General features: G+C 48.3%; 8 protein-coding genes across 8 annotated transcripts; 2 read left to right on the forward strand and 6 right to left on the reverse strand.

The window, feature by feature from the left end:
- Positions 1–401: 401 nt before the first annotated feature.
- On the reverse strand, positions 402–2354 carry Triagg1_7326 (uncharacterized protein; the record flags this gene model as incomplete). Its single annotated transcript, XM_062902049.1, has 4 exons — positions 402–1537; positions 1609–1930; positions 2042–2208; positions 2309–2354. 4 exons carry the CDS (start codon positions 2352–2354, stop codon positions 402–404), a joined length of 1671 nt encoding a protein of 556 aa, XP_062753644.1.
- Positions 2355–2934: 580 nt separating this feature from the next.
- Positions 2935–3574, reverse strand: Triagg1_7327 (uncharacterized protein; the record flags this gene model as incomplete). The annotated part of the gene is made up of 3 exons (XM_062902050.1): positions 2935–3078; positions 3157–3297; positions 3398–3574. The coding sequence occupies 3 exons, from the start codon at positions 3572–3574 to the stop codon at positions 2935–2937; spliced, it is 462 nt and encodes a 153-aa protein (XP_062753645.1).
- Positions 3575–6257: 2683 nt separating this feature from the next.
- Positions 6258–8818, forward strand: Triagg1_7328 (uncharacterized protein; the record flags this gene model as incomplete). Its single annotated transcript, XM_062902052.1, has 3 exons — positions 6258–7799; positions 7863–8067; positions 8127–8818. The coding sequence occupies 3 exons, from the start codon at positions 6258–6260 to the stop codon at positions 8816–8818; spliced, it is 2439 nt and encodes an 812-aa protein (XP_062753646.1).
- Positions 8819–15552: 6734 nt separating this feature from the next.
- Positions 15553–16323, reverse strand: Triagg1_7329 (uncharacterized protein; the record flags this gene model as incomplete). The annotated part of the gene is made up of 1 exon (XM_062902053.1): positions 15553–16323. The coding sequence occupies one exon, from the start codon at positions 16321–16323 to the stop codon at positions 15553–15555; it is 771 nt and encodes a 256-aa protein (XP_062753647.1).
- A 1370-nt stretch (positions 16324–17693) lies between these two features.
- On the reverse strand, positions 17694–18614 carry Triagg1_7330 (uncharacterized protein; the record flags this gene model as incomplete). The annotated part of the gene is made up of 1 exon (XM_062902054.1): positions 17694–18614. The coding sequence occupies one exon, from the start codon at positions 18612–18614 to the stop codon at positions 17694–17696; it is 921 nt and encodes a 306-aa protein (XP_062753648.1).
- Positions 18615–20687: 2073 nt separating this feature from the next.
- On the reverse strand, positions 20688–22904 carry Triagg1_7331 (uncharacterized protein; the record flags this gene model as incomplete). The annotated part of the gene is made up of 5 exons (XM_062902055.1): positions 20688–20929; positions 21002–21019; positions 21081–21248; positions 21316–21597; positions 21659–22904. 5 exons carry the CDS (start codon positions 22902–22904, stop codon positions 20688–20690), a joined length of 1956 nt encoding a protein of 651 aa, XP_062753649.1.
- Positions 22905–24318: 1414 nt separating this feature from the next.
- Triagg1_7332 (uncharacterized protein) lies at positions 24319–24864 on the forward strand (the record flags this gene model as incomplete). Its single annotated transcript, XM_062902056.1, has 1 exon — positions 24319–24864. One exon carries the CDS (start codon positions 24319–24321, stop codon positions 24862–24864), a length of 546 nt encoding a protein of 181 aa, XP_062753650.1.
- Positions 24865–25249: 385 nt separating this feature from the next.
- On the reverse strand, positions 25250–26709 carry Triagg1_7333 (uncharacterized protein; the record flags this gene model as incomplete). Its single annotated transcript, XM_062902057.1, has 2 exons — positions 25250–26251; positions 26329–26709. The coding sequence occupies 2 exons, from the start codon at positions 26707–26709 to the stop codon at positions 25250–25252; spliced, it is 1383 nt and encodes a 460-aa protein (XP_062753651.1).
- Positions 26710–26861: the final 152 nt, after the last annotated feature.

The following is a 26861-nucleotide window of genomic DNA, read 5'->3' on the forward strand; positions in this document are numbered from 1 at the left end:
GTGCTGTTGGTTTGTCATAAGCGTTGGGAGTTTGTAGCTGATGATGCTGAAACGTTGGGATGTGTATGTATGTATGTATATACGGCTGCAGGTATGATGAGATACCTTTATAGACTTTTCACCATTTTTTTTATAAAAAATATACACTCTCGTTTTTACCTCTCTTCACGATTTAGAAAATACTAGACAAGATAGAAGAAACAAGGAATATTACAAAGTTCGTCGGAAAAAAGTTTGTCATGTCAAAAGTCTAGTAGATAATAGAGGCCATTTTCTAGGTATCTTACAGATCCTCAAAACCTCCATTCCGTTTTTTGTTCGTTCTTCCTTTTTTAGAAAATGCTTTAGATTTCCCCCTTCCTATGCGCCCCTATCTACTACCAACTTTTCTCTCCCTAAATCTACCGTCGAGGCATGCCCCGTCCTCTACCTCTGAGTGCCCTCTGAGCCGCACCGGGAGGAAGCTGGCCCGGTGCCTGGGGCTGAGCGCTCTCCTCGTTTCTGATGGTCTCGTCGACGCCGAGGATCAAGCAGCTGGCCTCGGTGGCGGCCTGCAAGGCGTTGATCTTGACCAGGGCGGGCTCCCAGACGAAGCGCTCCAGCATGTCGGCGGTGCCCTCGTTCTGGAAGTCGACGCCGGCCCAGGTGTTGCCCTTGCGGTGCTCGACGCGGAGCTTGTTGAGGATGTCGGTGGCGTCGAAGCCGGCGTTGTCGCACAGCTGGCGGGGGATGATCTCGAGGGCCTTTGCGAAGGACTTGATGATGGCCTGCTGCTTGTGCGGGATGTTCTTGTCGGCGAACTGGTGTAGGTAGGCCGAGATCTCCATCTCGACGGCGCCGCCGCCGCCGACAATGGTTCGGTTCTTGACGGCTCGCTTGACGATCATGATGGCGTCGTGGAGTGATCGCTCAACCTCGGCGATGAACTGCTCGGCACCGCCGCGCAGGACCAGAGTGCACGTCTTGGCCTCGGGGCAGCCCTCGAAGAAGTTGTATCTCTCGCCTCCAATCTGTCGCTCCTCAAAGGACTCGCAGGTTCCCAGGTGCTCGGCCAGGATGTCTGAGCACGTTGACTGGGTGACGGCGCCGGTGGCCTGGGTGACACGCTCCATGTCCTCGGAGGCGACGCGGCCGGCACAGAATATGTCCCGGTCGGCAAAGTACTGGGTGGCCAGGTCACCAATGGGCAGCTTGCTGAGCACGACCTTGGCGCCGGTCTTGGCGACGGCCTCGAGCTTCTGGTAGATGATCTGCCACTCGGCGTCGACAATGGCCTGGTATTCTGACACCTGCTCGACGCGGACCTCGGCGTTGTCCTTTTCGGCCTTGAGCTCCAGCTCGACGTTTAGGCAGACAATCTTGGGCTTCTTGAAGGACTTGGGCTGCTGCTCGAAACCGGCGTAGGCAAACGTCTTCTTGAAGGCGACGCCGTTGACGAAGCGGGATTCGGTCAGGGAGCCGCCGGGGATCTTCTTGATGCCAATCAACTTTTCGTTTAGGTCGTCTTGGTCGAGTGATAGGACGGCGTCAACCACCACTATGCCACGATGTTAGTCTCGTGCCTCATCATCCACCATCACGAAACCCCGTGTATGCGTGTAGTCTTACTCTTTGTGAAAAACTCAGTGTTTCGCTTAATCAGCTTGCTCGTCATGGCGGTGGCGGCCAGCTTGCTCAGGGTATCGCGCTGGCTGCCGTCGTCGGTGCTGACAGCAATCTCCTTGATCTTGTTGACGGCCATCTGGACCGCCCTCCTCAGGCCCTTGATGATGATCTGTGAGCTGACACCCTGTTCGACATGCTCCTTGACCTCCTTGAGGATCTCTCCCGCCAGGACAACGACGGATGTGGTTCCGTCTCCGACCTCTGCGTCTTGTGACCGTGCGATGTCGACGAGGATGCGGGCGGCGGGGTGGACGATGTCGAGGAGCTATTTGAGCGTGTTTAGTTGGCATATTGTCGTAATCCATAGAAGTAGAAGACGTAAAGAAAAGGAAAGGAGGATCCGTAGCATATTGGGAGATGTGGATTTCGACCGTACCTTCATGACCGTCGCGCCGTCATTTGTAATCGTCTGCTTGCCATTCTGGTCCACCATCAACAAATCACCACCATAGGGACCCAGAGTCGACTTGATGGTGGCCTGGACCGCCAGACACGCATTGATGTTGGAGACGATCTGGCCTTTGCCCTGCGAGGTGTCGGTCCCTGGACGACTCTGGTGTCAGCTCTCGTGTCTTGTGGCCTGGGATGCGTTGGACGGGGACGGGCAGCGGTGGGCGGAGGGGTAAATTGGCAAATTGGCTACCTTCTTTGAGGACGATGATGGTCGGGGTCTGGCCTCCGAACGACATTTTGGCGGTGGTTTGAGAGAGTCAGAGGCCAAAAGGGAGACGCTTGACGAACGGAGAGGGTTTGCAAGGCGGTTGGTGACGGGCGGATTAAAGGGGCAATGCGGCGTCTTTTCGTCTCGGTGCGAAGCTGTCGAGCTCCGGAAAATTGTTGCAGCCTTGAACAATGAATTTGGGTGCACGGACCAGGGGTCAACCAGCAGAAAAAAAGAAGAAGAGCCCCTCCAACCCCTTTAGGCCACTAGAAGAATCCATGAGAACCCCGCCATGGGGGAACGGAATTATAAAGGGGATGAAGACTGCAAGAGTGATATTTAGAAGAAAAAATTATTTAAAATTGTTCATACTTTATATAGGACTTTATATGAATAAATTACAATTTTAATGATTATTCAAGCTTGTTCAAGCTGTCTGGGCTGATGTATTTGTTAGTTCGTACATCACTCAATAGACCGATTTTAAACATTCACGATGGTTACATGACCAATTTCAGCATGAAAGCATTACACTTCTGGTATTAATCATTACACATCAAGTTACATCAAACACCCATCCAAGTAAATTCCTCAATCAGAGATATCGATCATGAAGCGGGCGGTTGTGCCTTGCCTCTTCCAGGAGCAGCCTCAAACTTGGCCTTCCATGTATCCTCCTGCTGAAACATGGACACGCACTCCATAGCAGTCGGCTTGCCATAATCAGGGTCTGCACCGCCTTCTAATAGTACCTATTCACTTTGAGTCAATACATTGTTCCAAATTCAAGACAATCATGCTTAGAAGGAGACAAAAGAAGAAGTGCGCACCTCGATAACCTCATCCTCCTTCTTAAACACGGCTCCGGCCAGGGGACTCTGCCCTCTGTCATTCACGCGGTTTGGATCAGCTCCGTGTTGTATCAGCAACTTGACGAGATCTGCATGTCCGTGATATGCGGCGAGCATGAGCTTGAAAACAAATGTGAGTCATATAAGCACACATCAAGATATATCAAGGCTGCAAGACTGTAGGCCAAGCTAGGCAGCGCTGCTTCGGTGTTTGCCTTACTAGTGTGTCTCCCTTTTCATTCGTCATGTTCGGAGGTAGCCCAGCTGGAAGTGCCTGTTCAAAGACAGCGACTTCACCTTTTCTAGCAGAGTCGTACATCCTGCCTGCAAATGCGATGGCTTCTGGTGAGAGCGTCGGTGGTGCTCCGGGAGCTTGGCTGCCTGATGAGGGGTCCATGGTGTTGATGGCCGAAAGATTGATGTGTCAATTCTTTTAAATGTTTGAAAAATATTTTTATTAAATGTCACTTTCAAAAGGTATCAATATCGCATTAAGAGTTGAAAAGAGAGGATGAGAAAAAAAAAGAATATTCACGATGCACCAAACTTTTCTATATGCAGCTGAGATCCCGAGCTCCGAAGCAGTAGCCACCGATGACGTGTGAGGACAGCATCCACCCTGGCGATGCTGCTGGAATTGACTTTGGCGTCCAAGGCACAGGCAGGATCAATCTCATGGAAAAGATCGAATAATGTAGCAGAGACTATTCCGTAAAGCTTCTACATTTATCATGCAGCAACTTCTCTCTCTCTGTCAATTTTGGCGAGTGCAGGCTATTTCTTGGGGAGTTGCCAAAGAGATTAATAGCCTATACTGATTAAACCAAGGAGCTCTTGACAGCTCACTCACAACGCCTAACCATGAAAAGAAACAGCCTTGGCAGATGAAAAATTCGTGTAAAATTGATAGAATATCTCAATCAAATAAAAGCCAAAGTAATGTACATCGCTCGCTCGATTCCATTCCGCATTCATTCTGATAAAAATGCTACTCCCACAGAGTCGCGCTCTTTGGGCAGTGGTGGGGGCAAGTGTATAATATGCCATCGGCGTATCGTGTCGTCGGTAGTAAAAAAGAAAAAGAAAAAAAAAGCCAAAAAAGACATGCGCTTCATAGGTAGACGTTTCCTCCATGCGCCATCTCCGGGCATGTCTGTTCAATCTAGGTAGTTTCCCCAGTTCATTTCCGCAACCAGCATGTCGACGCCGCTCTCGAGTGCCATTTAGACTCGGTCGTATTCTCTCATTCCCGAGCGGCCCTGTCGTCATCAGAGTTTGAGCTTGTGTTGCCCCTCAGTAATCCGCAGTGCCGTCGCCCTCGCTGGTATCTGGCTCGGTGGGAAGAGGGGATTCGGGTTGTGGCGTTTCCGGCCTGTGCAGCGGCATCATTGCGATTGATGAGTGTTCGATATGAGATTGATGTAGATTGTCTTGGTTTGATGACTTTCTGATTGATTCAGTGGCTTGTTGCAACTGGCAGAATGTGGTGGTTGTCGAAATAATGTTGTCGCCAAGGTTGAAGCAGAAAAGGCGGGACTTATAACGCCCCCTTTCAAGGCACAGTTGCCATGGCACAGGCTGCTGTCCTCGTGATGAGCATCGTTACGTCAGGAAGTCGCATTTGTGTAGCATCTGAGCGTCTGCCTGCAGCGGGTTGGACAAGCCTTGAACAATGACTGAGCGTCTCTGTGAGAGGACAATTGCTGAGGTAAAATGGCTTGGGGGGGAAAAAGAGGCGCCACGCAGGTTGCCTCGATCTAGCAATGGCCAGAAGTGTGAACCTCCAAAGCTAATTGCATTCCTTTCATCGTTGGCCCAAGGCGAATTACTTCAGAGGACGGTAAAAACCTACTTCTAGGCTACTTTGGCGGCCGAGCGTGGCTCCGGCCTCGGAAGGCAAAACAACAACAAGATAATTGGGTATGGCATCAGCCAATATGATTGTGATCTGGATGTAACGTGTAACTGCAACGGAGCCAGCCCTGTTCCTGTTCGCCGACGGTACAAGAGACATGGATACTTGATGGCATTGAGCTCGCAGACTAGAATTTCGTTCCGTCCAAGCTGTCAATGTCAAACGGGCCGGTCTCTCACATGTCCATCAACCGATCCAATCAAGCCATCAGCAGCCCAGGCAATTATGTGTACATACTGTACTAGACCCTGGTCCATAGTGATTTCTTCGTGAAGCCCAAGTGGCGATCCCCGATGGCAGATACTGTAGATGCCCGTCCAGTAGACACACAGACAGGCCTACCACATGCTAGCGGAGCCCTCCAGTTCCAAAATTCCGCGGTCTTCAGCGATATGGATTTCGCCTCCAGGGCTCTCTAGGCCCCTCTAGGCCCCTCATCGACGCCCCCCGCCCCCGCCGCTTAGGCCCTGCAAGCTGCAGCTCTGGCGGGCTCGCGGGCCTATTCCGGGCGCGGTGGTTCGAGCAGTGACGTATAGATCACGCCAGATGGTGATGCGAGGGTGTGCCAACTTTTCCATCAGCCAACCTCCAGCCATGCCCGCTGAACATTCGAACTCTATCAGCGAACCAAAGCCCCGGCATGGTCGAATCAGCTTCGCCAATCTCGTTCACGTCATGGAGCTTCCCCAGAGCCAATTGGCCGGACCGATGCAGCGCTGGGCTCGCACATGCATCCCGCAAGCTGCATCCTGCTGAGCTCGTTCGATTGCAACATCGCATGATACACGAGCGCTGCTGGGTTTTCTAGTCAATCCCAACTGCAGATAGTGCTTCACTTGCATTGCTGCTGTTACCGATAGCTTGCCTGATTGGTCCCGGCCCTTCTATCTGCTGGGCCAAGCTTCTTTAGCTGTCGTCTAAACGGCCCTCCATCGACTCCAGACCATCCACGACCTACACAGAAGTGGCAAGGAACCGAAATCGTCTGCAGCTTACCCCTGCAACGGCCTTAACAAGCTCCCGACTCGGCGGGAGGCTATAGCGATCCAGCCGCAATTGTCTCGTATATAACCAAGAGCCAGACTACGCTTTAGATAGCTCTTCGTCCTTGTGTCTGCGGCCAACTCCCTTCTTCATAACTTACAATTGAATCTACCTGACCACAATGGCCGACGTTCAGTCCATTCGGGCGTTTGGCAAAGCCCGCTCAACCGTCGAGGGCAAACCCCTGTCTGACGAAGAAATCAAGCAATACAATGATTATTTCAAAGCCAGCTGCTATCTTTCTCTGGGTATGATCTACCTGCGAGAGAACCCTCTCCTTCGCGAACCCCTCAAGAGGGAGCACTTGAAAGCTCGTCTTCTTGGGCACTTTGGTTCAGCTCCCGGTCAAATCTTCACATATATGCACTTCAACCGTCTCATCAAGAAGTACGACCTGGATGCCTATTTCGTCTCTGGCCCCGGTCACGGTGCTCCCGCCGTTCTTTCGCAATCTTATCTCGAAGGTGTCTATTCGGAAGTCTACCCAGACAAGTCACAAGATATCGAGGGCCTCCAGAGATTCTTCAAGTACTTCTCTTTCCCAGGCGGTGTTGGATCCCATGCAACCCCAGAGACTCCAGGCTCTATCCACGAGGGAGGAGAACTCGGGTACTCTCTCTCTCATGCCTTTGGCTCTGTGTATGACTACCCTAATCTCATCGCTGTCACCATGGTAGGTGATGGTGAGGCAGAGACTGGTCCTTTGGCTACTGCTTGGCATAGCAACAAGTTCCTCAACCCCATTACCGATGGTGCTGTTCTCCCTGTTTTGCATCTCAACGGCTACAAGATTAACAATCCTACAATCTTGGCCAGAGTCTCACACGAGGAGCTGAAGAACCTGTTCCACGGTTATGGATACACCCCTTACTTTGTTGAGGGAGACGACGTCGATACCATGCACCAGGCCATGGCCGCAACGCTTGAGCACTGCGTCAATGAGATCAGGCGCTACCAGAAGGAGGCTCGTGAGAGTGGAATAGCCACTCGCCCGCTGTGGCCCATGATTGTCCTTCGAACGCCAAAGGGCTGGACTGCACCCCGCAAGGTGGATGGCAACTATCTCGGAGGATTCTGGAGAGCACACCAGGTTCCCATTACGGACCCATCGACAAACCCAGAGCATCTCAAGATCCTCGAGGACTGGATGCGCAGCTACGAGCCCGACAGACTGTTTGACGAGAGTGGAAAGCCCATCGCCTCATTGACCGCTCTTACTCCACAAGGTAACCGCCGCATGAGCGCCAATCCTGTTGCCAATGGCGGAGTTCTTCGAAAGCCCCTTAACATGCCCGATTTCAAGAAATACGGTGTCAAAGTTGAGCACTCTGGCGCTGTCATAGACGCTAGTATGAAGAGGCTGGGAGTCTTTTTGCGAGACGTTGTTGCGGCAAATCCTCACAACTTCCGACTGTTCGGCCCCGACGAGACCGAGTCAAATAAACTGTCTGCCGTCTATGAAGTGGGCAAAAAGGTTTGGATGGGCGAATATTTCGAGGAGGATGAGAATGGCGGCAATCTTGCTCCAGCAGGCAGGGTTATGGAGATGCTGTCTGAACACACCTGTGAGGGTTGGTTGGAGGGATACATCTTGAGTGGCCGCCACGGTCTGCTCAACAGCTACGAGCCGTTCATCCACGTCATCGACTCCATGGTCAACCAGGTGAGTAAAGAAGATTTGAATTGTATACCGTTTGAGATTTCATGGCTAACAAAGGATCAATAGCACTGCAAATGGCTCGAAAAGTGTCTCGAGGTGGAATGGCGTGTCAGAGTCGCCTCCCTCAACATCCTCTTGACTTCTGTTGTCTGGAGACAAGACCACAACGGCTTCACTCACCAGGATCCTGGCTTCCTTGATGTTGTTGCCAACAAGAGCCCCGAGGTGGTTCGAATCTATCTGCCTCCCGATGGAAACTGCCTGCTTTCCGGTAAGACATCCCACGTTACCACTATATAAGAATGAGCACTGCTGACATGTCGGCTGTAGTCATGGATCACTGTCTTCGATCCTCAAATTATGTCAACGTCGTCGTATCCGATAAACAAGATCATCTTCAATACCTCGACATGGATGCAGCTGTTCAACACTGCACAAAGGGTATTGGCATCTGGCCCAAGTTCAGCACAGATATTGGACAGGATCCCGATTTGGTCATGGCTTCGTGTGGTGATATCAGCACTCACGAGACGTTGGCCGCCATCGACCTGCTCCTTCAGCACTTCCCAGAGCTCAAGATCCGCTATGTCAACTGCGTGGACTTGTTCAAGCTGATTCACCCAAGCGAGCACCCTCATGGTCTCAGCGACAACGAGTGGATTAGCCTATTCACAGCAGACACCCCCATCATCTTCAACTTCCACAGCTACCCATGGATGGTGCACCGATTGACATACAAGCGACCGGGAAGCCAGAACATTCATGTCCGCGGATACAAAGAGAAGGGCAACATCGACACCCCTCTAGAGTTGGCCATTCGCAACCAGACGGATCGATTCAGCTTGGCCATTGATGCCATCGACCGCATGCCTAACCTGCATAACCGGGGTGCGGCTGCCCGACAGGCCATGTTGAATGCGCAGATTGAAGCTCGAAATGAGGCGTTTGAGAGAGGTATGGATCCAGAGTATTTGACCAAGTGGACCTGGAAGCGAGATGGTTTGTGGAATAAACATGCATAGAAGGCTCTGAAAGGCTGGACATGTAGAAGATGCAGTTAGAGTGATGAATTTCTCTACTTAGACCTAATAATGGTGCGGTCAGGCTGCAATTACATACACATAATACAATCACAACATCATTCTGTTAAATTTGCCTTGGTTCAGCTGCATTGGTTTTGCCTAATCAACCAATTGGCTAACACGTTCATTTAATTTCGATATAACGAACACGTCCCGCCTCCAAAACCTTTTCCTTCTTCTTTTGATGAGGCTGATGAATTTTAGGGCTGCAGATTAATGATACCCTCTATACCATGGCATTTCACTCTTCGAAAAGCTAGGTAGAAAACGAATTGCGACTTGATCCACCATTTACAGCCGCGCCGCCGCGATATGTCAGGGCCTACCCAAGGTAAGAATATAATTGGATTGTCTCAATTTTACTACACCAGGACTTCATTCTCGTTCCCAGCAACCTACTTCAACATCGACTCTTGTACTTGACAGCACCGAGATCTGCTCAGCTCATCAACCAAATGCTACCCAGTTCACGTATACCTTGTCAATCTGATCACCCGAAGACGAAATACTGGTCCAAGAGAAACCAAGGGCATCCAAGTTTGTAATTTTCACTTCAATGTCCGCTTCCCGGCCGAATCTCATTTTGAATCCGCTGAGTGCCAAGAAAACCCGAGGAATCCTTTGGAATTCATTCCTAAATTCCACTCTTGTCTCCTGATTCAAGCCGTGGTGGCATTTAGTATCAACGGCCGAATTCCCGCTTTGAACTTTGGTCCTCTGAGGCAAATACGCCAACCATGTAACACAGAACTGACCCTCGGAATGCCCATCTTTGGGACCAACGGCCAGGTCGAAGCCGGATGTTCTGATGTTTGTAGGTTTGGCGCGCCAAAAAATCTTCTTTGTGCTTTTGAGAGGGAGATGCAAACTGCTAAACCATAAGACAACATTGGGATCCTGGTCAAAAGCGTGCGGAAACGAGATGTTTTCGAAGCTACTGAGATTGCATTTGCCAACTATTGTTCGTTGTGTGAGTGACTTGGCCGCTGGGGGATAGGGATTTGAATCACTTGATAACATCCATACCTTGAAAGTTTTGTTCGTCCACCCCAAATTCCAGCCAAACAGCTTTGGAAGAACGCACCTCGCAAGTTGTTTGATTGCCCGGGCTGCTCTCACCCATGATTGTGCGAGTTAGCACAAAGCCATCCTTGGAAACTTCTTTTGATTGCCAATTAATCTCAATGCATGAACTGCTCCGGATGTTTAAGGCACTGATGCCAACCATTACACTCGGGGAGCTTGGGTAGGAGGGTTCAAATTTGATCCTATGTGTATCGCGTATATCAGACCGTGAAGGGGGTCGAATGTCTGTAGTTGAGCATAATCCAATGCTGTGATTTCTAAGCGGTTGTAGGTTGGGATATCTTTCCAGTAACTCTTTTGCTTCCTTTGCTTGAGGCTCAAAACGCGAACTGAACGCTTCATCTTCCAACAGCACCTTCATAATCTCAGCATTGCCTCTCCAGGCAGCCCAGATGAAAGGGTGGATCGCAGATTGAACTTGGAACGCTTTTGGCCCTTGAGCAAGCAGAAGCTTCACTGCGGCTGTGTGGCCTCTCTTGACAGCAACATTCAGTGGTCTGTCTCCATTGCCGTCTTCCTCGTTAGTCTTGGCTCCATTATGGAGCAGGTATTTCATGACTTGGAGCCGATTTTGATCCGTTGCAAACCACAAAGCGCTTCTTCCGTTATAGGTTCTCTGATCGATGTCCAATCGATACGTTTCAAACAGCAGCTTCACAGCATCTTCCCGACCATTCTTGGCGGCATACATCAGAGGTGTCATTTGAAGCCCATCCGCAAGATCGAGGTCCACGCCTATATGAATGAATCGCTGTAGCAGTTGCTTCCGATTTGATCCAGCGCAATGAGATATTGCAGTTCTTCCCTCTTCATCCTGGCTATCCGGACTTGATTTCATTTCCAAAAGAGCAGAAACAATCTCATCCCAGCCATTCCTAGCTGCAAGTGGGAGCCAGTTGCTCGGGCTAGGCAGAATGAAGTCTCCGATTCTCATGAAGCATAAGTAAACAAGAGCAGATTCTCTGTTGCGGAACTTGAGGCCAACGAGAAACCAGAGTTTGTCTCCTCCCCATCTCTTGGCGACCTTCTCAGTAGCCATCTCGGCCACTTTCACAGCTACTCTCTCGGCAACTCTCTCGTAGAGTTCCACAAGTTTCCTGGCTTTTGGTTCGGACAAGAACCTGTTGCTTATCCATGTAATGCCTTCTGTGCCGAACGCTCGCCTTTCATCATCTTCCAATTGGGCAAGCGACCAGCGGTATAGTTCGCAGAGTTCTCGCAGGGCCGTGGTGAATGTAGTTGTATACTGATCGCTTCGGCTCAACGAATGATAGTAGTACTGACAACCCCAGCGCAAAACATTTTCTGCGCTGCTCCACTCTCCTTTCTGTCGATATTTCGTGGCCGCCTGTGTTAAAGCCGACAGCAGTGTTTTATGATAGTTGGGAATCCGAGGTCTCAAGATCGGGATCAAGCAAGAAATGGCGTCGGAGTACGTCCCCAGTGTATTCTCTGTGAAACATTTTGTAAGATTCGAGATGAGACCATTTTCCAGACGAATGCCGCCACCCGACTCGCTGATAGACAGTTCGCCTAGTTCTCGAAATGTCAGAGCCTCCATAGAACGCAGAAGAGCAACAAAGAGCTCTTGAGCACATATTTCAAGCAGCAAGTGCCTTCTATTCTTCACTCTAAACCCCTTGACGTTGACTCTCTGAATGGCAGAATTCTTGTAGTTTCTTGTTCTGGGTGTATCATCATGCGCCCCTTCAGGGACATCTTTTGCAAGCGCGCCGTGTATCAAATTCCATCCACAAAACCTTTGCAAGGACGCATCCAATGCCGTTGATGCTTTGGACGATTTCGAGTTTCCCGGCTCCTCGAAGATCGTCCAGATTTGTCGACCATTGCTTATATCTGGGCTCAGATTATGCATTGCGCCCTCCCTAGTCCAGTTATCGGCGAGGGTATATTCGCGATCTGTGTCTCCACGTAATATAAGCACCTGTTCGGTATATTTTAGATCGGTAGAACCTAACCAAAGGCTCATATGCGCATCGACAGAGTCGTCCCAGCCGTTCTCCTCTCCGCAAGCCGATATAACCCTGAATATGTCTGCATCTGGTTTCTTGGTCGGACACATCATATCTTTGATAGCATCGGCTTTCACCCGGTTATATTCACCATACTCCTTGCTAACCATTGACCATAGCCAAAGTCCCAGAATTGCTTCAAGCTGTGAAGTGTCAAGACTCCAACTAATTTGATCAGGACCAGTTGGTGGTTTCATTTTGATAGAGATTACCCCGTTGCGACTTATATCACCATGGGAGAGCCCAAATCTCACTTTCAAATCAACCTCGTTTCGGCTTGTTTGGTCTTGCAGCAAAGATGCTGCGGCGCTGCACAACGCTGCACCCAGATGTCGTGCTTTTGCACGGACTCTGACTCTCTCATCTTTCCAGGGAGGATTGTCTTTCGTCTCTTCTGAAGGATCGGGATGGCCAGTGAGATTGGAAAGTCGAATACGGTTGTGGAGTAGCTGGCAACCTACATCAGTGAGCCATTGAACGTTATCCATGCCGCCGTTGTCGCCGAGAATGAGCGAGGCACTGCAGCTGGAATCTTCCATGATACTGCTCTGCAATGTAGTAATTCCTTCATGGTGCCCTATAATATACCAGCGGATCTCCTTCTGATATTTCTCCGACTCGTCTTGCTTTGGTAATTGATCTGATAATGAGCCTTCTGCCTTTTGTTGAAACTCTCGTCCCGCAATATTGAAGGCTAGCCAGTCAAGTTCATGACCCGAAGCCAAATCATGCCACCCATTTAAACGGTTATCATTCTTATTCAAGCGCTCCATACGCAACATGCTGCGCAGGATGCTCATAAATAAGGTGATCGCCAGTTGGGCGATTGAGATCCATGCATTCAACCCTCTGAGGCCGATGAATTGACCGACGTAGCCAAACAACACGAGCAAAACGGCAATAAATGTGAGAGCCTCGGGTTTTTTTCCATTGAAACTCTTTGTTGACGACATCCAAATCCTATTGCGTTGGTCGACTTTGTAGGCATCGGAATATGCGAAAGAGTAGAAGAATTGATCGCCAATAACTTGCGGCCCCGGTTGAACCCAGTATAGCACATCAGGAGAAGGATTCGACTTCCGTTGATAATACGTTTCAGTTGTCGTTTGCCCGATCAATGCCGCACAGCCCCCCACACCTAAGCATAGAAGAATCGTGCCCGCAATGAAAATGCCTGGGGCATAGGTTTTGGTAACAATCTCGTCGTCGGACTCTTCGATCTTCCATCCAAGGACCAGCACGGCGATACCAGCAAACACAAGGATACCAGCCTGCAGAATAAAGCCAATCACAGCCACAACATAAAACGCCCAGCCCGGTCGTCTTATGACTCCCACATTGAGAGAGAGGTTTGGTTTTGGGGCAAAATTTGTGGGATTGGGACGTCCTGAAGGAGAAGCCTTCTTGGAAAAAATGAAGGAGGCGATCTTGCTGAAAAAGGCGTGGCCACTACCAGAGAAGTCTTCTTTTCACCAATAGCCGTCATCTAGCTGGGTAGCCAGATATTTTGTGAATAAATGAAATCTTTTATCGGCCGGGCTGTTGGGTGTGTATATGAGCTCGACAATATCTGGCCGACCGAGGACTCTGGTGATGCCACTTTGATTAAACAACTCACAAACGTCGGCGCTTGTTGATGTAGCCAACTCAGCCTCGGTGGTACCTTCTCCTTCCTGAGCTCTCCCAATGAAGGCTCTGAGCGAAGGGCTTCCACATATTCGAATCACAGCCGTGATTGTGCCAATGATGCCCATGGGGGCCATGGCGAAAATGAAATAATCAAGGAAGCCGATACTTTCGCTGAGGTATTGGCGAGTTATTTGATCTCCAAAAAGCGACAGGAGAGGTCCTAGGTCCGATGCTAAGTTGTTGGAGATATCAGAGAGGCCATCAGCTTTGATTATGGCTATGGAAGTGGCGTAGATGAGGAGAAGAGAGAATAATTTTGCCATTATGACTTGGTTCACAATCTCAAGAATGAAGATATATCAACAAGGTACTTATTATAGTTGTGATTGAAAGAGTATGATGGTTGTCCGTGTGAAAACTGGGAAATTTACATCTCGGCCAACTTATTCGCTATTATATATATGTCAGATAACTTGAAATTGTCCAGATAGTATGTACCTTCCAGGCAATCCGACGTGGCCAAACTCCGAGCACCTTGCAACCACACAGAGCACCCAAAACTGAGCTGAGGGGCTTCTAATCCTTGTCCATGCTGCTGGATCCCTTTGCAGAATTCAGTTTCGTCTGTTTCCTTCCAATCGCCCTAACCCTTATCTTCGGGCTGCATACGGAAACAAGGAATCATGATCGTCTCATCTTCGCAGTGTAATACACAGGATGGAGTATGCGGTATGTTGTTGGGCAGGAATATATGAAAGCCCTTACATATTTAATCTCTATTCTTCTGTGTGTAACACACTGGTTTTGGAGAAGTAAGGCGGCTGTGATATCCATCATACCTGGGTAACAACTTCGGGCGGTTATGGCTTTAAGCTTAAAATCTGATCAAACGTTGTGCTTGCTGTATTCGGATTACAAACACGGGGAGATCAAAACTCTCTCTCGGATGGTACGCAGAATTTATTAAGCACACATATCAAATGAAATCAAATCTAACGTTCGGTGCTTGGAAACTTATATAGTAGGCACAGCGGAACGAGCGTGATTGTCATTGGGGTTCTGGAAAACGCCGATCTGGGCATACATGTGTAAGACCTACGCCCGATCTTGCGCGAGGCTGGCGCCTAGAATCTGGTTAGAAATGTGTATGAAGATTTCCATACTTCTGTTGTTTTCTACTCTTATCTTGGTCAATAATCCTGTTTATGTTGTAACCCGCAGTCTTCCGCATCCATTGGCCGAGAGCCTCTCAGCATTGCTGCATATATCCGACATTTGCCCTTTTGTTGGCCACTCCATTGATCATGTTTTCAAGATAGGTTTTACGATTGGTTACTGACATCTCATAATAGGATCATCTCATCTCGGTTAATATTTCTTTATCCAATTCTACCTGCATTCACTTGCTCAACAACATGATCATCGATCGGTTGCTGTCGGAGCGGGAGGCGACATCCCACGGTTGCACCGGCGCTAATTCGCCATCTCGGTTGAGATACAGTTACGTGAATGTGGTTCATTAAGTGGTAGTGCTGAGCTCATTTACGTGCATAGTTATAAGTCAAGAAAGAAGACGAACTGTTCTTGTTCACTTATTAAAGCCATTGGACTGACTCTTAGGTTGAGTGCCGTACATTTTATGGGTGCGATCAGCATAGCCCGAACAGTAACGTGGGGAGTGTTGAGTTTCAAAATTGGAGTTGAGATGCCTCAAGTTAACACGAATGTATCATTGGCCCTTGCTATGGGAGGTGACTTTCTAATTCAGTCTTATACTCTTGCTCTTTAAACTATTCATCATGACCCGTTGGTAGGTATTTGGGATTATCTCTTTTGTAGGTAGGTACAGCCTCATTCCTACCCACTCTCTGTATCTCTCCGCTATCAAGATGTCTCTGCCATTGATGTTATGCTTCCAACCCCATTTTACCAACGTTCGGGCACCCGCAGAACCTGGCCGGGGTAGATCAAATCAGGGTTGTCAATGCCATTGTGCCTGGCAATAGCCTCAAACGAGGTGCCGTAGCGAGTAGCAATGGCACGGAGAGTGTCTCCCTGCTGAACAACAATGGTGTTTCCGTGACCGCGCGATCGGGAGCCAGAGCGTGAACGCGAGCGCGAGTGGTGGTGATGCTTCTTCTTTGATGAACCGCTGGAACTGCTGCTGCTGGATCGGGAGCGACGGCGGGAGTGGCTTCGGGAGCGGCTGCGAGAGCCGCGGCGGCGGCGCTCCTCTTCATGTCTGTGCTCCTCGTATCTCTTCTCCTCCTTGTACATCTTTGCGTCGTGCTTCTCCTCCTTTCGGTCCTCTCGCCAGTCCGAGACGCCGTCCTGCAGCTTTGATCCAGCAATGGCTCCGACAATGGCTCCGACAACACCGCTTGTCTTGGAGTGGCCGGTGGCCTGGCCTCCAAACTTGGCACCACCGAAAGCTCCGGCGGCACCTCCAGCCAAAGCTCCCATCAGGCCTCGCTCACCCTCCTGAGGCCCGCCATAGCCCTGCTGGGGTCCGCCGTGGCCTTGCTGGTGACTCTCGTTGCCATATGGCGGAGGGGGCTGCTGGTATTGTGTGTGATAGCCCTGCTGCTCGTTCGAAGCCCCCTCGTAGTAGGCGTTGGCAGAACCGCCGGGTCGGTGGCCCTGCTGATTGTAGTCATTGTTCTGACCGTGCTCGTTTCCGTAGCCGTAGCCGCTCATGATTGCTTCAATTCGTAATGTTTCGTGGTAAAAGGACAGAGGGAGGATTCGAGTCTAGCTGTAGAGAAGGAGTCTGACGAAAGCAAAAAAGTCAACCCAGCAATTGGAGCGGGACAGGGCGCATTTTGTAAGAAACGACATCTACACTCGGTCCCTCGTAATACACAAGCTAGCCGGTCAACCCAATCCCCCATCTCCACTCCCCCTGCGTTCAAGAGTGGCTTATGACCTTGGCCTACGACAGGGAGAAGTCGACACAGCCCCAATATCACGCTGCCACGTATGCTCCGCCAATGGGTGGCGGCCTATGGCATCTCGGAAACGGCATGTTGAGGATGAGCGGGAATGCGGTTTCCTGCAGCCCGATTCTCATGTCCAGATTCGAGCTGTTGGACCGTTGAATCTTATCGATTGAGCTGCAAGGAGGGAGAGAGACAGACCCCTCCATTTGCTGTCTGAGATGTGGCGGTGTATTATTTCCAGCAGCACGGCGGGCACTCCGTATGGATATGTGTGGGTTCGTGTTAGTAGTTTGTTTGTTATACGAGTCGAATAAGGCCTCCAAGACCTCCAGTTTTTGTTACAGCCAGACACACAATTTGAAACATGAAGAATACAAAAGTTATTGTTTCCTATTGATAATGATAGTCTACCTAAGTGACAAGTGAAATGAAAAAGATGAGTTGAGCAAAACATCAGCAACAACAATCACATGGCACAACTCGTACCTCACAAACAAACAAACATTCATCATATTTCATCCAACGCCCAGCTCCCATGAACCCCTCTTTCCTATTTGCGCCATAACATGTGCGATTTTCTCCACCCCAGAAAACGGATCCATCTTGCAGCTCCTTCGTCGTGGTGGCGCGATTCGTCTGTCACAGCCAGACGCTAAACCGTCATCCTCGGGCGAGTTTCAAGTACATTCTCGGGTCCAGTATATGAGGCTGTACTTGGCTGAATCGCGGGCCTTGACGTGATCCACTGGGGAAACACTCGATATGTTTCACCAAAACAGAGTCTGGTGGTGGAGAAGAGACTTGACAGTTGAGCTAGTCCAAAGCCAGCCCGTGTCGTGAAAATCTCCGAATAATAAGCAATAAGCATATAGCGTAAGTGTATGTGAAGAATAATTAACCATAAACGAGGACTTGTTGAGTGCAATTAAAAAAAAGAATAAGAGAAAAAAGAATAAAAGGTGACGATGAAAAAGAGAGAAAGTAGTTCAGCAGGGGTGTGTTGGTCTTTTGCGAATGACTTCAGCTCACCACCCCCTGCAGGCAGACCGCAACGGTGTTGTATGTATTCTGTCTGCTGCTTCTTCAGCATACTCAATATGCCAAATTTGGGCCTCTCTCAAGCCCCCCCTATGATCTGCCTTTCTCAGATTTGGGCCCATACACTTGGCAAATCATCAGACCCAACATGGCGAGATACACAAGGAAGGTAACAACAATTTCCCGGGAAGACAGAGGCCATCGACTGTTATCACAATTATAATGGACACACCTCGCGTGATGCGATGCATCGTCCGCGCGGCCAAGGGCGCCATTTCGAAGGCGTCTATAATGTTCGATAGGATTGCGCCATAGGAACTCAGAGGCCTCGTGTTGGAAAGCTGCAGGTGAATAGCTCACGACATCGGCGTTGGCATTGGCCTCGATGTCACTTGGACGAAACCGAAACAACCAGCGGACGCGACGAGCGACCAGTTGAGACATGGCGATCGAGATTGGTCGACCAAACTTTTTGAAGCAGATAACCGTAAGAACAATAGGCGAAATCGTGCAAAATTTCCTGAGGCGAGCTTCACGTGTTTCCGTATAGTCTTTTACCTGTTCTTGAGGGAGGGCCACAAAAACGTATAGAACCCAGGCTGTTGCGGAAGCCAAAAGCAACGGAATGACGCCTAGAAGAAAGGTATGCCTTGGCCGTGTTTTGCGATACTGGCCTCGGGTCAACCCAACCATACCAATGGTTAAGCAAAAAATCACAAAGGCGAGTTTCCAGTAGGGTATGTCTGTAGACGGTTCTCCCATTTTCCAAAGGTCATGTTGGAACATGAAGGCATGTGAATTTAGAAGAAAGGAACAGACGAGTAGCCCATGAGCAGCGCGGGGAGACAGGAATGGATATGCAATTGCTGGAAGCAAGACGGATATCGTGCTGAGATACGCTGAAGGAATAATTCCACAACAAGCGACGACAATGTTGTTGAACATCGGGTTTTCGAGCGTAGTAGCACTTTGCAGCCGTGCATACTCCGTTTGCATCTGTTCAGAATCCATTGTACTGGTGTTCTTTTGCGGGGGATTGAGAGTGTTCGGTGATAGATATGATCAATTGGGCAAGAGAGAGTAGATGATCTGTTGCTCTTTAGATGAGAAGATGTTGTAGAAGTGGATGGTGAGAGAGAGAGAGAGTGTGTGTGTGTGTGTGTGAAGAGAAAAACGGAGAGAGCAGCATCAGCTTTATATATGTTTTGATGGGATACCTGTTGACTGGACGCCTTGTTGACTCACACTCCCAAGTTTGTAAACAAATCTCGTGCATGGCAACGTCGGAAGGTTTTCAAATCCACTAAACATAGTTCCTATACTAGAGTTTTGAGCATAATATTTAAATCTATTCCTATGGCTATACTTATTTGTATCCATCACGAAGTATAATCCCCCCCAATGCCCGAACCCCTCAAACGATCCGAGGTCATAGTTTGTCCATTGCCTCTTTAACATACTCAGTACGCCAAGTCGAAGTTAAAACTGGTAAACCACCAGACCCAGCATAGCGATACACACAAGAACCGTGGGCAATGCGTTTTTTGAACAAAGTAATCCCACTTTCAACTGCTAAATCAGCTTCAATGTCCCCGATGACACTTGCGGTGTTTGTTATAGTGCGGATATCCTTGTGGAAATTGTCGATGGTGTGCGTGGGACAGGTCTTGGCCCTTCTTTCGAAGGCTTATTGATAGAACCAGACCAGGTAACAGAACCATGGAGGATCTCAAAATGGGTTCCCAGTCCACCTCCCTTAAACGTTTCTCCATAGATGTCCCCAAAGTGTCGAACGCATAGGAAAATTTAGCCGGCATAGTCCGAAAAGCGACCCCAACAAAGGACTCTTGTAGTCGGTATAAGAAATACTCCTTTCTAGAAATCACCCAGCTAGTGATCAAGTAGAGTAAGGACAAAAGAAGTAACCAATCGTGCATGTATACATAAGGCTCCTCCTCAGTACGTCGCTCAAGTTGCCTGTAGTACGACCAGAAACTCAGTCCGGCTGACAAGACGAACACTAGAGTGTTTAGGCCGAAGGTAAGTAACGGATTCGTAATTGCTGGGAGTCGAGCTGCCGGTAGACTGAAGTTTTCCGGAGTTGTAAGTTTGCTGACAGCGATGGCATTGCTGTTGGGAGCGGTGATAGAACGCTTGGGAGCCATTCCGTCTTATGCTTGCACGAAGCCGTTGAAAGCGTGTGGTGATTTGTTTAGTCAATTGTGTAGACGAGAGTGAATTGAATGTTGACCGTCAGAAATAGCGATGAGGGCGAAAGGGGGGGCAACCCAGCTTTATATATGCCTGATAACGGAATCTTATAGTTCAACGCCATGTCGTCGTTAGCATAGCATGAATGTTGATTTGGGTTTCATTCAACTACTAAAGCTCGTTGTGAACTATAAATCCACAATTAGGAGTCATAATGTAGACCCAATTGATAAAGTTTAGGGACTCAGATATAGATGCGATACCAAGAGTTGATCTGTCGGGAGATACGTATGCAGATGCTTATCCTTTGGATGTCTCTCAGTAGCAGTGAAGAAGGCCTATATCTAGGTATTGGATGGTCATGACTCATACGTTTAGATCGAGAGATAGCAACGCAGATTACCTTCCCATGTGGAGAGGCCTTCTATGCGGCTCACCCCAGGGTGACCAAAGCAAGTAAAGATGGCTGATATTGACTTGGATAATCTCCCCAGCAACGAAGACGGCTCTTTTACGTGGCGTGATGCCCGTCTATTTTTAATTGCTCATTTTGGCCTCATCAGGCCCCCCTTAATTTGCCTTTATTAGCAATCCAAAGTATAATCTTGATTCGATTCTACAATGTTGCGCTATATTTTCCATTACATTCGTGTCTGGTGATTTCACGTATAGTTATTTTTTGTATTATAGACACAAGCAATTCTAGAATTTCAACGGCCACCGTCCAAGAACTCACGTCTGGCCAGGTCCTGACGAGATGTGCCCATGGTTGATCTGATGAATACGGTGCCCTTGCAAAGATGTCTCCCCACGTCACAAATGTTGCGTGAATGTATGCAAGAAGAGTGCCATAACAGCTATTTCCTATAAATCTTAGTCCAATGGCGGAGTTGGAAAAGTCAATCTAAAAAGGATGTCCTTCAGTTCTCCCAGTACACCGTCTTTGGCCTTCCCTGCCATGGCTGCGTTAAATTTTGATCTCACATGGACTCGCACCATCAGCTCCAAGATTTCATCCCCATTGGCAAAGGGAAGATGTATTGATCTGCTCTGTGTACCTTTTTCGCGGAAACTCTGCTCCGCTTGCTTAGCCAGCCGCTCAACATCGGGAATGCCTAGATAAGGTTATCGTCTTAACATTGTATGGTAAGGAAGAGAGTATAAGGAGGTTTAGTGTTACAACATACCACAGTCTCGAATATTTCCTGGAATCGTTGTCAGTAATAAGTTGTAGTGAAATTGTGTGAACTGGGATGAATTTCCTACCTGGACGGGTGAAAATAATAGAACGTAGTAGCACATAGAAGAAGATACTTTTGGTGTCAACAGCCTTCGCCCATAGGTTCGCTATCTTGGATTTCCGTATTTCTATGTCGTTAAGCACTGTTGTGTACATCAAGTTATTTAAGGTATTCTCATCGTAGAGTTGAGAGGCTGTCTATGTCAGCATAGGCCAAAGTATGTTGTTGCAATCATTCAAGGCGAGCGAGAGAATACTGACTCTGGACAAATATATCTTCTGGGCCCTCTCTAATATCTTTATTAACGAGAAGTTCAACTTCGTCTTGCGTTCCGTCTTGATCTCCGCATTGTGATTTCCTGAACAACTTCAGATAAAGCCAATATCGCGAGCAATAAAAAGCCTTGAATATTTTGGAGATGACTGTCCTGTTTCGCATTTGGACTGTCTCATCGCAGCGAATACTCAATTCTTTCACCACCCATTGGAAATAAACCATTTTCCCCGCTTGGGCAATGTCCCGATCAAGCATTGAGTTTCTCCCTGGACACCAAGTCGTTAGTATCGATATCCCCCTCTCTCATTTTGGGATTCTTTCATTTACCAAGCTTTTTGTATAATTCAAGGAAGGTCGTCATTTGGTCATGATGAGTACCGCCTTTCATAATTCTCTGCTGCATCAATCTTCGAAATTCTATGTCTTTGTTCGTGAAGTTCTGTGTAGTAGGCGTTTCGTATGCTTCCACCGTCCTCCATACGAGTGACTTTTGAGAGCCTAGGAGCTTGGAAAGAGTCTCTAGTTCTCGGAGAAATGAATATCGATTATCCCAGTCATCTTTCAGGACCTTGTGTATGTCGCAAGGTCCACTAACATAAGACTCCAGTATTCCTTTGAGGTTGTCTTGGTTTCGGTAGGCGATAACGCTGGACTTATAAGCATTGTCCAGAAATATGCTGTTAATGATGCGAACATGGTCGGTTCTGATAGGATAATAGGTGAAGTGGAATTTATCGCCTGGCCGATATTTTCCATCAAATCCCGCAACAGGACGGGCCTTTCCGTTGATGATTTCGGAATAACTATTCCTGCATTGCTTTATTGGCAGATCATCCAACATAGATGTCGCGTCCGGTCCATACACTTGCCCAAATGTAGACCAGAACATATCTTGACGCCCCTGGATAATCATCGAGTGAGGGTCCGCCGAATTTGGCAGCGCAAGGGACCGTAAAATGATCATCAAACGGGGTGAGATGGGTGCAAATTCGTGAAACGCAGCTTGGTTGCCGCCGGCTACCTGACCGGTAGCTTTGTCCACAACGAAATTACTAAGGCCCTCAAACACATTATAGCAGTTCTCGGTGAGGATAAACTCATCCGCCGCCTCAGAAGGGGTACATATTGCCATGTAATTGTTTCCAACATGTGCTGTACACCAAAGAGCATCGTTGGGAAACATTTTCTGCGGGAGTGTGTTTAACCACTTGCGTTGGGGGTCCATTTCCAAGTTGATGATCGTTTCTAGATTATGGTACCAAACATCTCTCGGCGAGGAGAAGTTGTGCTCCCTCATGTAGTCGAAGAGTAGTTCGCGATCATTGAATGGATAGTCATCAAGCGCGTCACGGTAAAACGTCTGATGAAAGGTAGAACCGCGGTACTTTAACAGAAATAGAAACTTGCGAATGAAGTCGAGCTCCGTTCTGCTCAGAGTCACAGTTGTATCCCCAGCTTCATGATTTTTGACAATGCGGCGAAATAGGGTGCTTGCTTGCGACTCCATTTTGCTAAACATGGCTTCAATGCGGCGTTGCTTATCTGTCGTGGTTTGAGCTGGGTCGTTGTACATGTTGGGAGCCCCAAATATGCGTTTTACCGAAAAGGTTTCCAGTTGGAAAGGAGGAGGATTTAGAGATATACAGTTTGTGACGAGATCTCCGGGGTATTTGTTTTTTTCATGCTTGCATTTGCATTTCTTCTTTCCTTTCTGCCCAGCATTTGGACATTTGAATGGGTAAGAGTAATTTTTCAAGATGAATTGGGGAATGAAGTGTTGATATTCCGTGTTTGTGAAAGACATTGTGACAAATGTATATGAGATATGTGGTCAGCGACAGAGGGATGTAAAGAAAGAAATGAATCGAGCAACTCAGGAGACAAGGTGGATGAGGAGATGAAGTCAATCCAAATATTCAACAAATATTTGGGATTTATATATACAAATCACTTTGGGAGGCCAACACATAACGCATCCCATTTATATCGTACAAGCCTCATATGACTGAAGCAGTGGGCCGTATTCTTCATTTCCATTGGCAAACCCCAATCGTTAATGCAACGGCCTCCGAGGCCACCAATCATGTGTTGTCGATTGCTTCACCCTGCATACTCTGTACCACCCACCACTACCTGACCTTATGCAAAGGCCTCTCAGCTTTCGCGAATCAGCTGTTAATGACAGCCCAAGCATTTCATGTCGCTAGCCGAAAGGAATTGCACGAGGCAGAAAATAACCCCCGCCTGAGACCTTCAACAAGCTTAAATACCCCGACTCGCCCAAGCGACCTCCGAACACTCTCTGGAATTTCTCCTCATCCCTTTTTAACTTTTTTGCTGTTTACAGCACCCTTAACTTTCATACTGCCAGAGGTAGTACCACATGGCCCAGCTACCACATCGGTGTCTGGGCCATGTGGTACTACCCTTGGCTTCTTACACGGGGCCTTGTTATTAGCAGGTTCCTGTTGTTTACATCTCCATAACGTCGAAGTGGCAACTGGTGTGTGTTCCAAATTGTGAGACTTGGGATTTTGATGGATAGTTTGCTAACAGCAAGATTTTGATTCAAGAACCAATGTTTTTCGGCATGGGATCATACGTACGACTCAATGAACGGGCGTGCAAAGGTTCGCTTGAAGGCAGTGGCGTTGCCAATCATCGGCAACAGATGGCCCTACCTTTGAGTGAACTGATGAAGTCCGAAAAAGTTGAGTTGTATGCTCGGAAACCTTCCCTCATCATATGGTCAGATGTTGCCTTCGCGATGACTCTTTTGAAGCTTTCAAATATGGTACGTTGTAGTCGACATATCTAATACTACATTCCGAAGAAAAATTGACCATTTTCAGAAAGCCAGATTGCCGGACCTGGATATCGTCACTAAAAGGTCCCAATTATCGTTCTCTGAATTTTATAAAAAATTCGCAAACCAAAAACTACTTATTCAACGCTACATACAACGAAGCAGAAGCTCAGTGCCAATCATGGACTGGGCTTCATGCCAAAATCCAGATTTCATGTCCTTTTTGGACGACAATATCGACTGGGGACTTCTTATGGATTCAACTTTCTTCGGAGACGACTACAACATGGATGAGCTGCTGGCGGCCGCTGGAAGCCACAACAGTTTAATGCCGAATTTCCCGGACACTGAAGAGGGTATGGGTGACGACATTGGCATATTCTCAGGACAATTCGACTTTAATCAAGTTCTACCAACAAGCGATACTTTTCAATACGACCCGAATTTCGAGCTCATTGGTGAGGATCATACGGCATTAGACACTGCGACAACTCCAAGCGCGTGGAGTTCCAGCAACACAGCTCTTTCACCAACAGACATATTTCTCTCGGTATCCCCACCTACTTTCTTGAACTGCCAGCTACTGGAAATGTCCTCCCATAACGAAGGTCAACTAGAGAGTTTTGGCCAGTACATGCCAATAACTCCGATGAATCCCCCAAGGAACCCTACAAATGTCCAAAAAACAAGAAGACGCAAACGAAAAGATTCAGACATGCTAAAGTGAGTAAAGTTTAAAGATTCGATACATATATTTGGGACTAATATATTTCTTGTTGTGTAGGAGAGATGAAAGAAAAGTATGCAGGCCAGAGAGGTGCCATATATGTGGATATGGTCATGCTCAGAAGAGAGAGTTGGATCGTCACATGGTGTCGAATCACCGAAAAGAGGCGGAGAGGATGGGACTTGATGTTTCGAAAGTATCGTGCAAATTTTGTGGACTTGAATTTGATAGCATTCGTCGCGATCGTTTACTTAGGCATATGAATAGAAAACACCCAAATTCCCTCTAAGTCAGCGTCCCAAAATCATCCCAAACGCCACACATGCGATTCTCCTCTACATCAATGCGAAGATCCCATACACACTGACATGTCTCTAGCATCCCATCAAACCTTGACCCATTTGAAGCCAATAACAGTATATCGCGCCCAAATGAACAACAAGCATCCCACCACCATAGACAAGCCACAAAACAACTGCAGGCCGAGATAGTCGCCATGCTGCGACGACACAATGGCGCCGCCAATGGGACTTCCAATCAGTGCCCCGATGGCTTGAATTGAAAACGCTACGCCGACTCGAGTACCAATGTGCCTAATGTCGGAGATCTGAGCCACAAGCGTTGGCCCAAGGGAGATGACACCTCCAGAGGAGAAGCCGAATATGATGACAAAAACGATGATGCCGGCGATACTCTTGACAGGAATCCAGATGGCGAGACAGGATATAGCAGACACGAAAGTGATGATGATCATCACATTGAACCTGCCCATCTTGTCGGCTACAACGCCAGGGAGAATTCGTCCAAAGATACTCGAGGCATTGAGGATTGGTATCAGATATGGGACCAACTTCGGAGAGAAGCCGGCGTTTTGAGCCTGAAGAATAACATAGTTGAAGGGCAAGAACATTCCCATATAGAAGAAGAATGATGCTGCAGTGGTAGTAACCAATCGGATATCCTTGAGGTGCTTCGCGTACTCTCTGAGGACGAATTTGCGTGGGCGCGGTGGCAGTCTCGACTTGACTGTCAAACACGCAATGCCCAGCAGCGCCATAAACATGAAGCCGAGTGTACGCATCATCCAAGGAAATCCAATCTTGATAATCAGTTTATTCATCATGATTGGCAAAACGACACCACCGACAGATGAGCCCGAGACCATGATACCATAAGCGGCAGCGCGCCTCCTGAGAAACCAACTGACGATGGAGGACATGCAGGCATTGAAGACGGCACTAGATCCAATGGCAGAGACAATTGCCTGGGCGAGGAAGAATTGGTAGTACTCTTTGGAGAGAGAGGTCATCATGAGGCCGAAGACGTAAGTAACGGAGCCTCCCCAGAGGAGCCATCGCGATCCATAATTATCGAAAATAAGGCCAAACTATAGCAGTCAGCACCGTATTCCATAGATATCCCCCTTTTGCCTATATTGTTTTCGGGAGTCAGAGCATCACTTACTATCGCCCCGCAAAATATCATCAAGAATATCAGCACTGACAGAATCCAGCTCACAACAGAAGAAGAGTATTCCTTCAATGGATCGGAGACGTAATACTCTTCAAATACGCCCACGCAATTGATCAGTCCAAAAGTGCAAAAGAGAGCGCACCATCCACCAAGGACAACCAGCCAAGCCTCCAATCCGCCTTCAGGAAAATCGCCAGGAGGTGGAAGTTTGGGAGCGGCCTCGACGTCCACGTTGGCAAGGGCAATCTGCTCTCCGGTGCCAGAACCTTCGGTGTTAGAACCCTTGTGAGAGTGAGAGTCAAGGTCTTCTTTGAACTCCATTTTATTGTGTATTTCGGCCGCATCGGTTGGGGAAGAAGTAGACGCAAGCATCGTAGGTAGAGGTGCAATTGTAAGTTGAGTCAAGGAGAGTTTCTCTGTAGAAGAAGGAAACGGGGTATCTGGTCAATAAAGAAGAATACAGAATACAGATTAAAATATCAGCTGAAATAAGTCTCTGACAGACTAAATGGTAAGTTGAACGT

Source organism: Trichoderma aggressivum (genome assembly GCF_033847375.1).
Source record: "Trichoderma aggressivum f. europaeum strain CBS 100526 chromosome Unknown scaffold_032, whole genome shotgun sequence".
In the NCBI taxonomy this organism is placed as follows: domain Eukaryota; kingdom Fungi; phylum Ascomycota; class Sordariomycetes; order Hypocreales; family Hypocreaceae; genus Trichoderma; species Trichoderma aggressivum.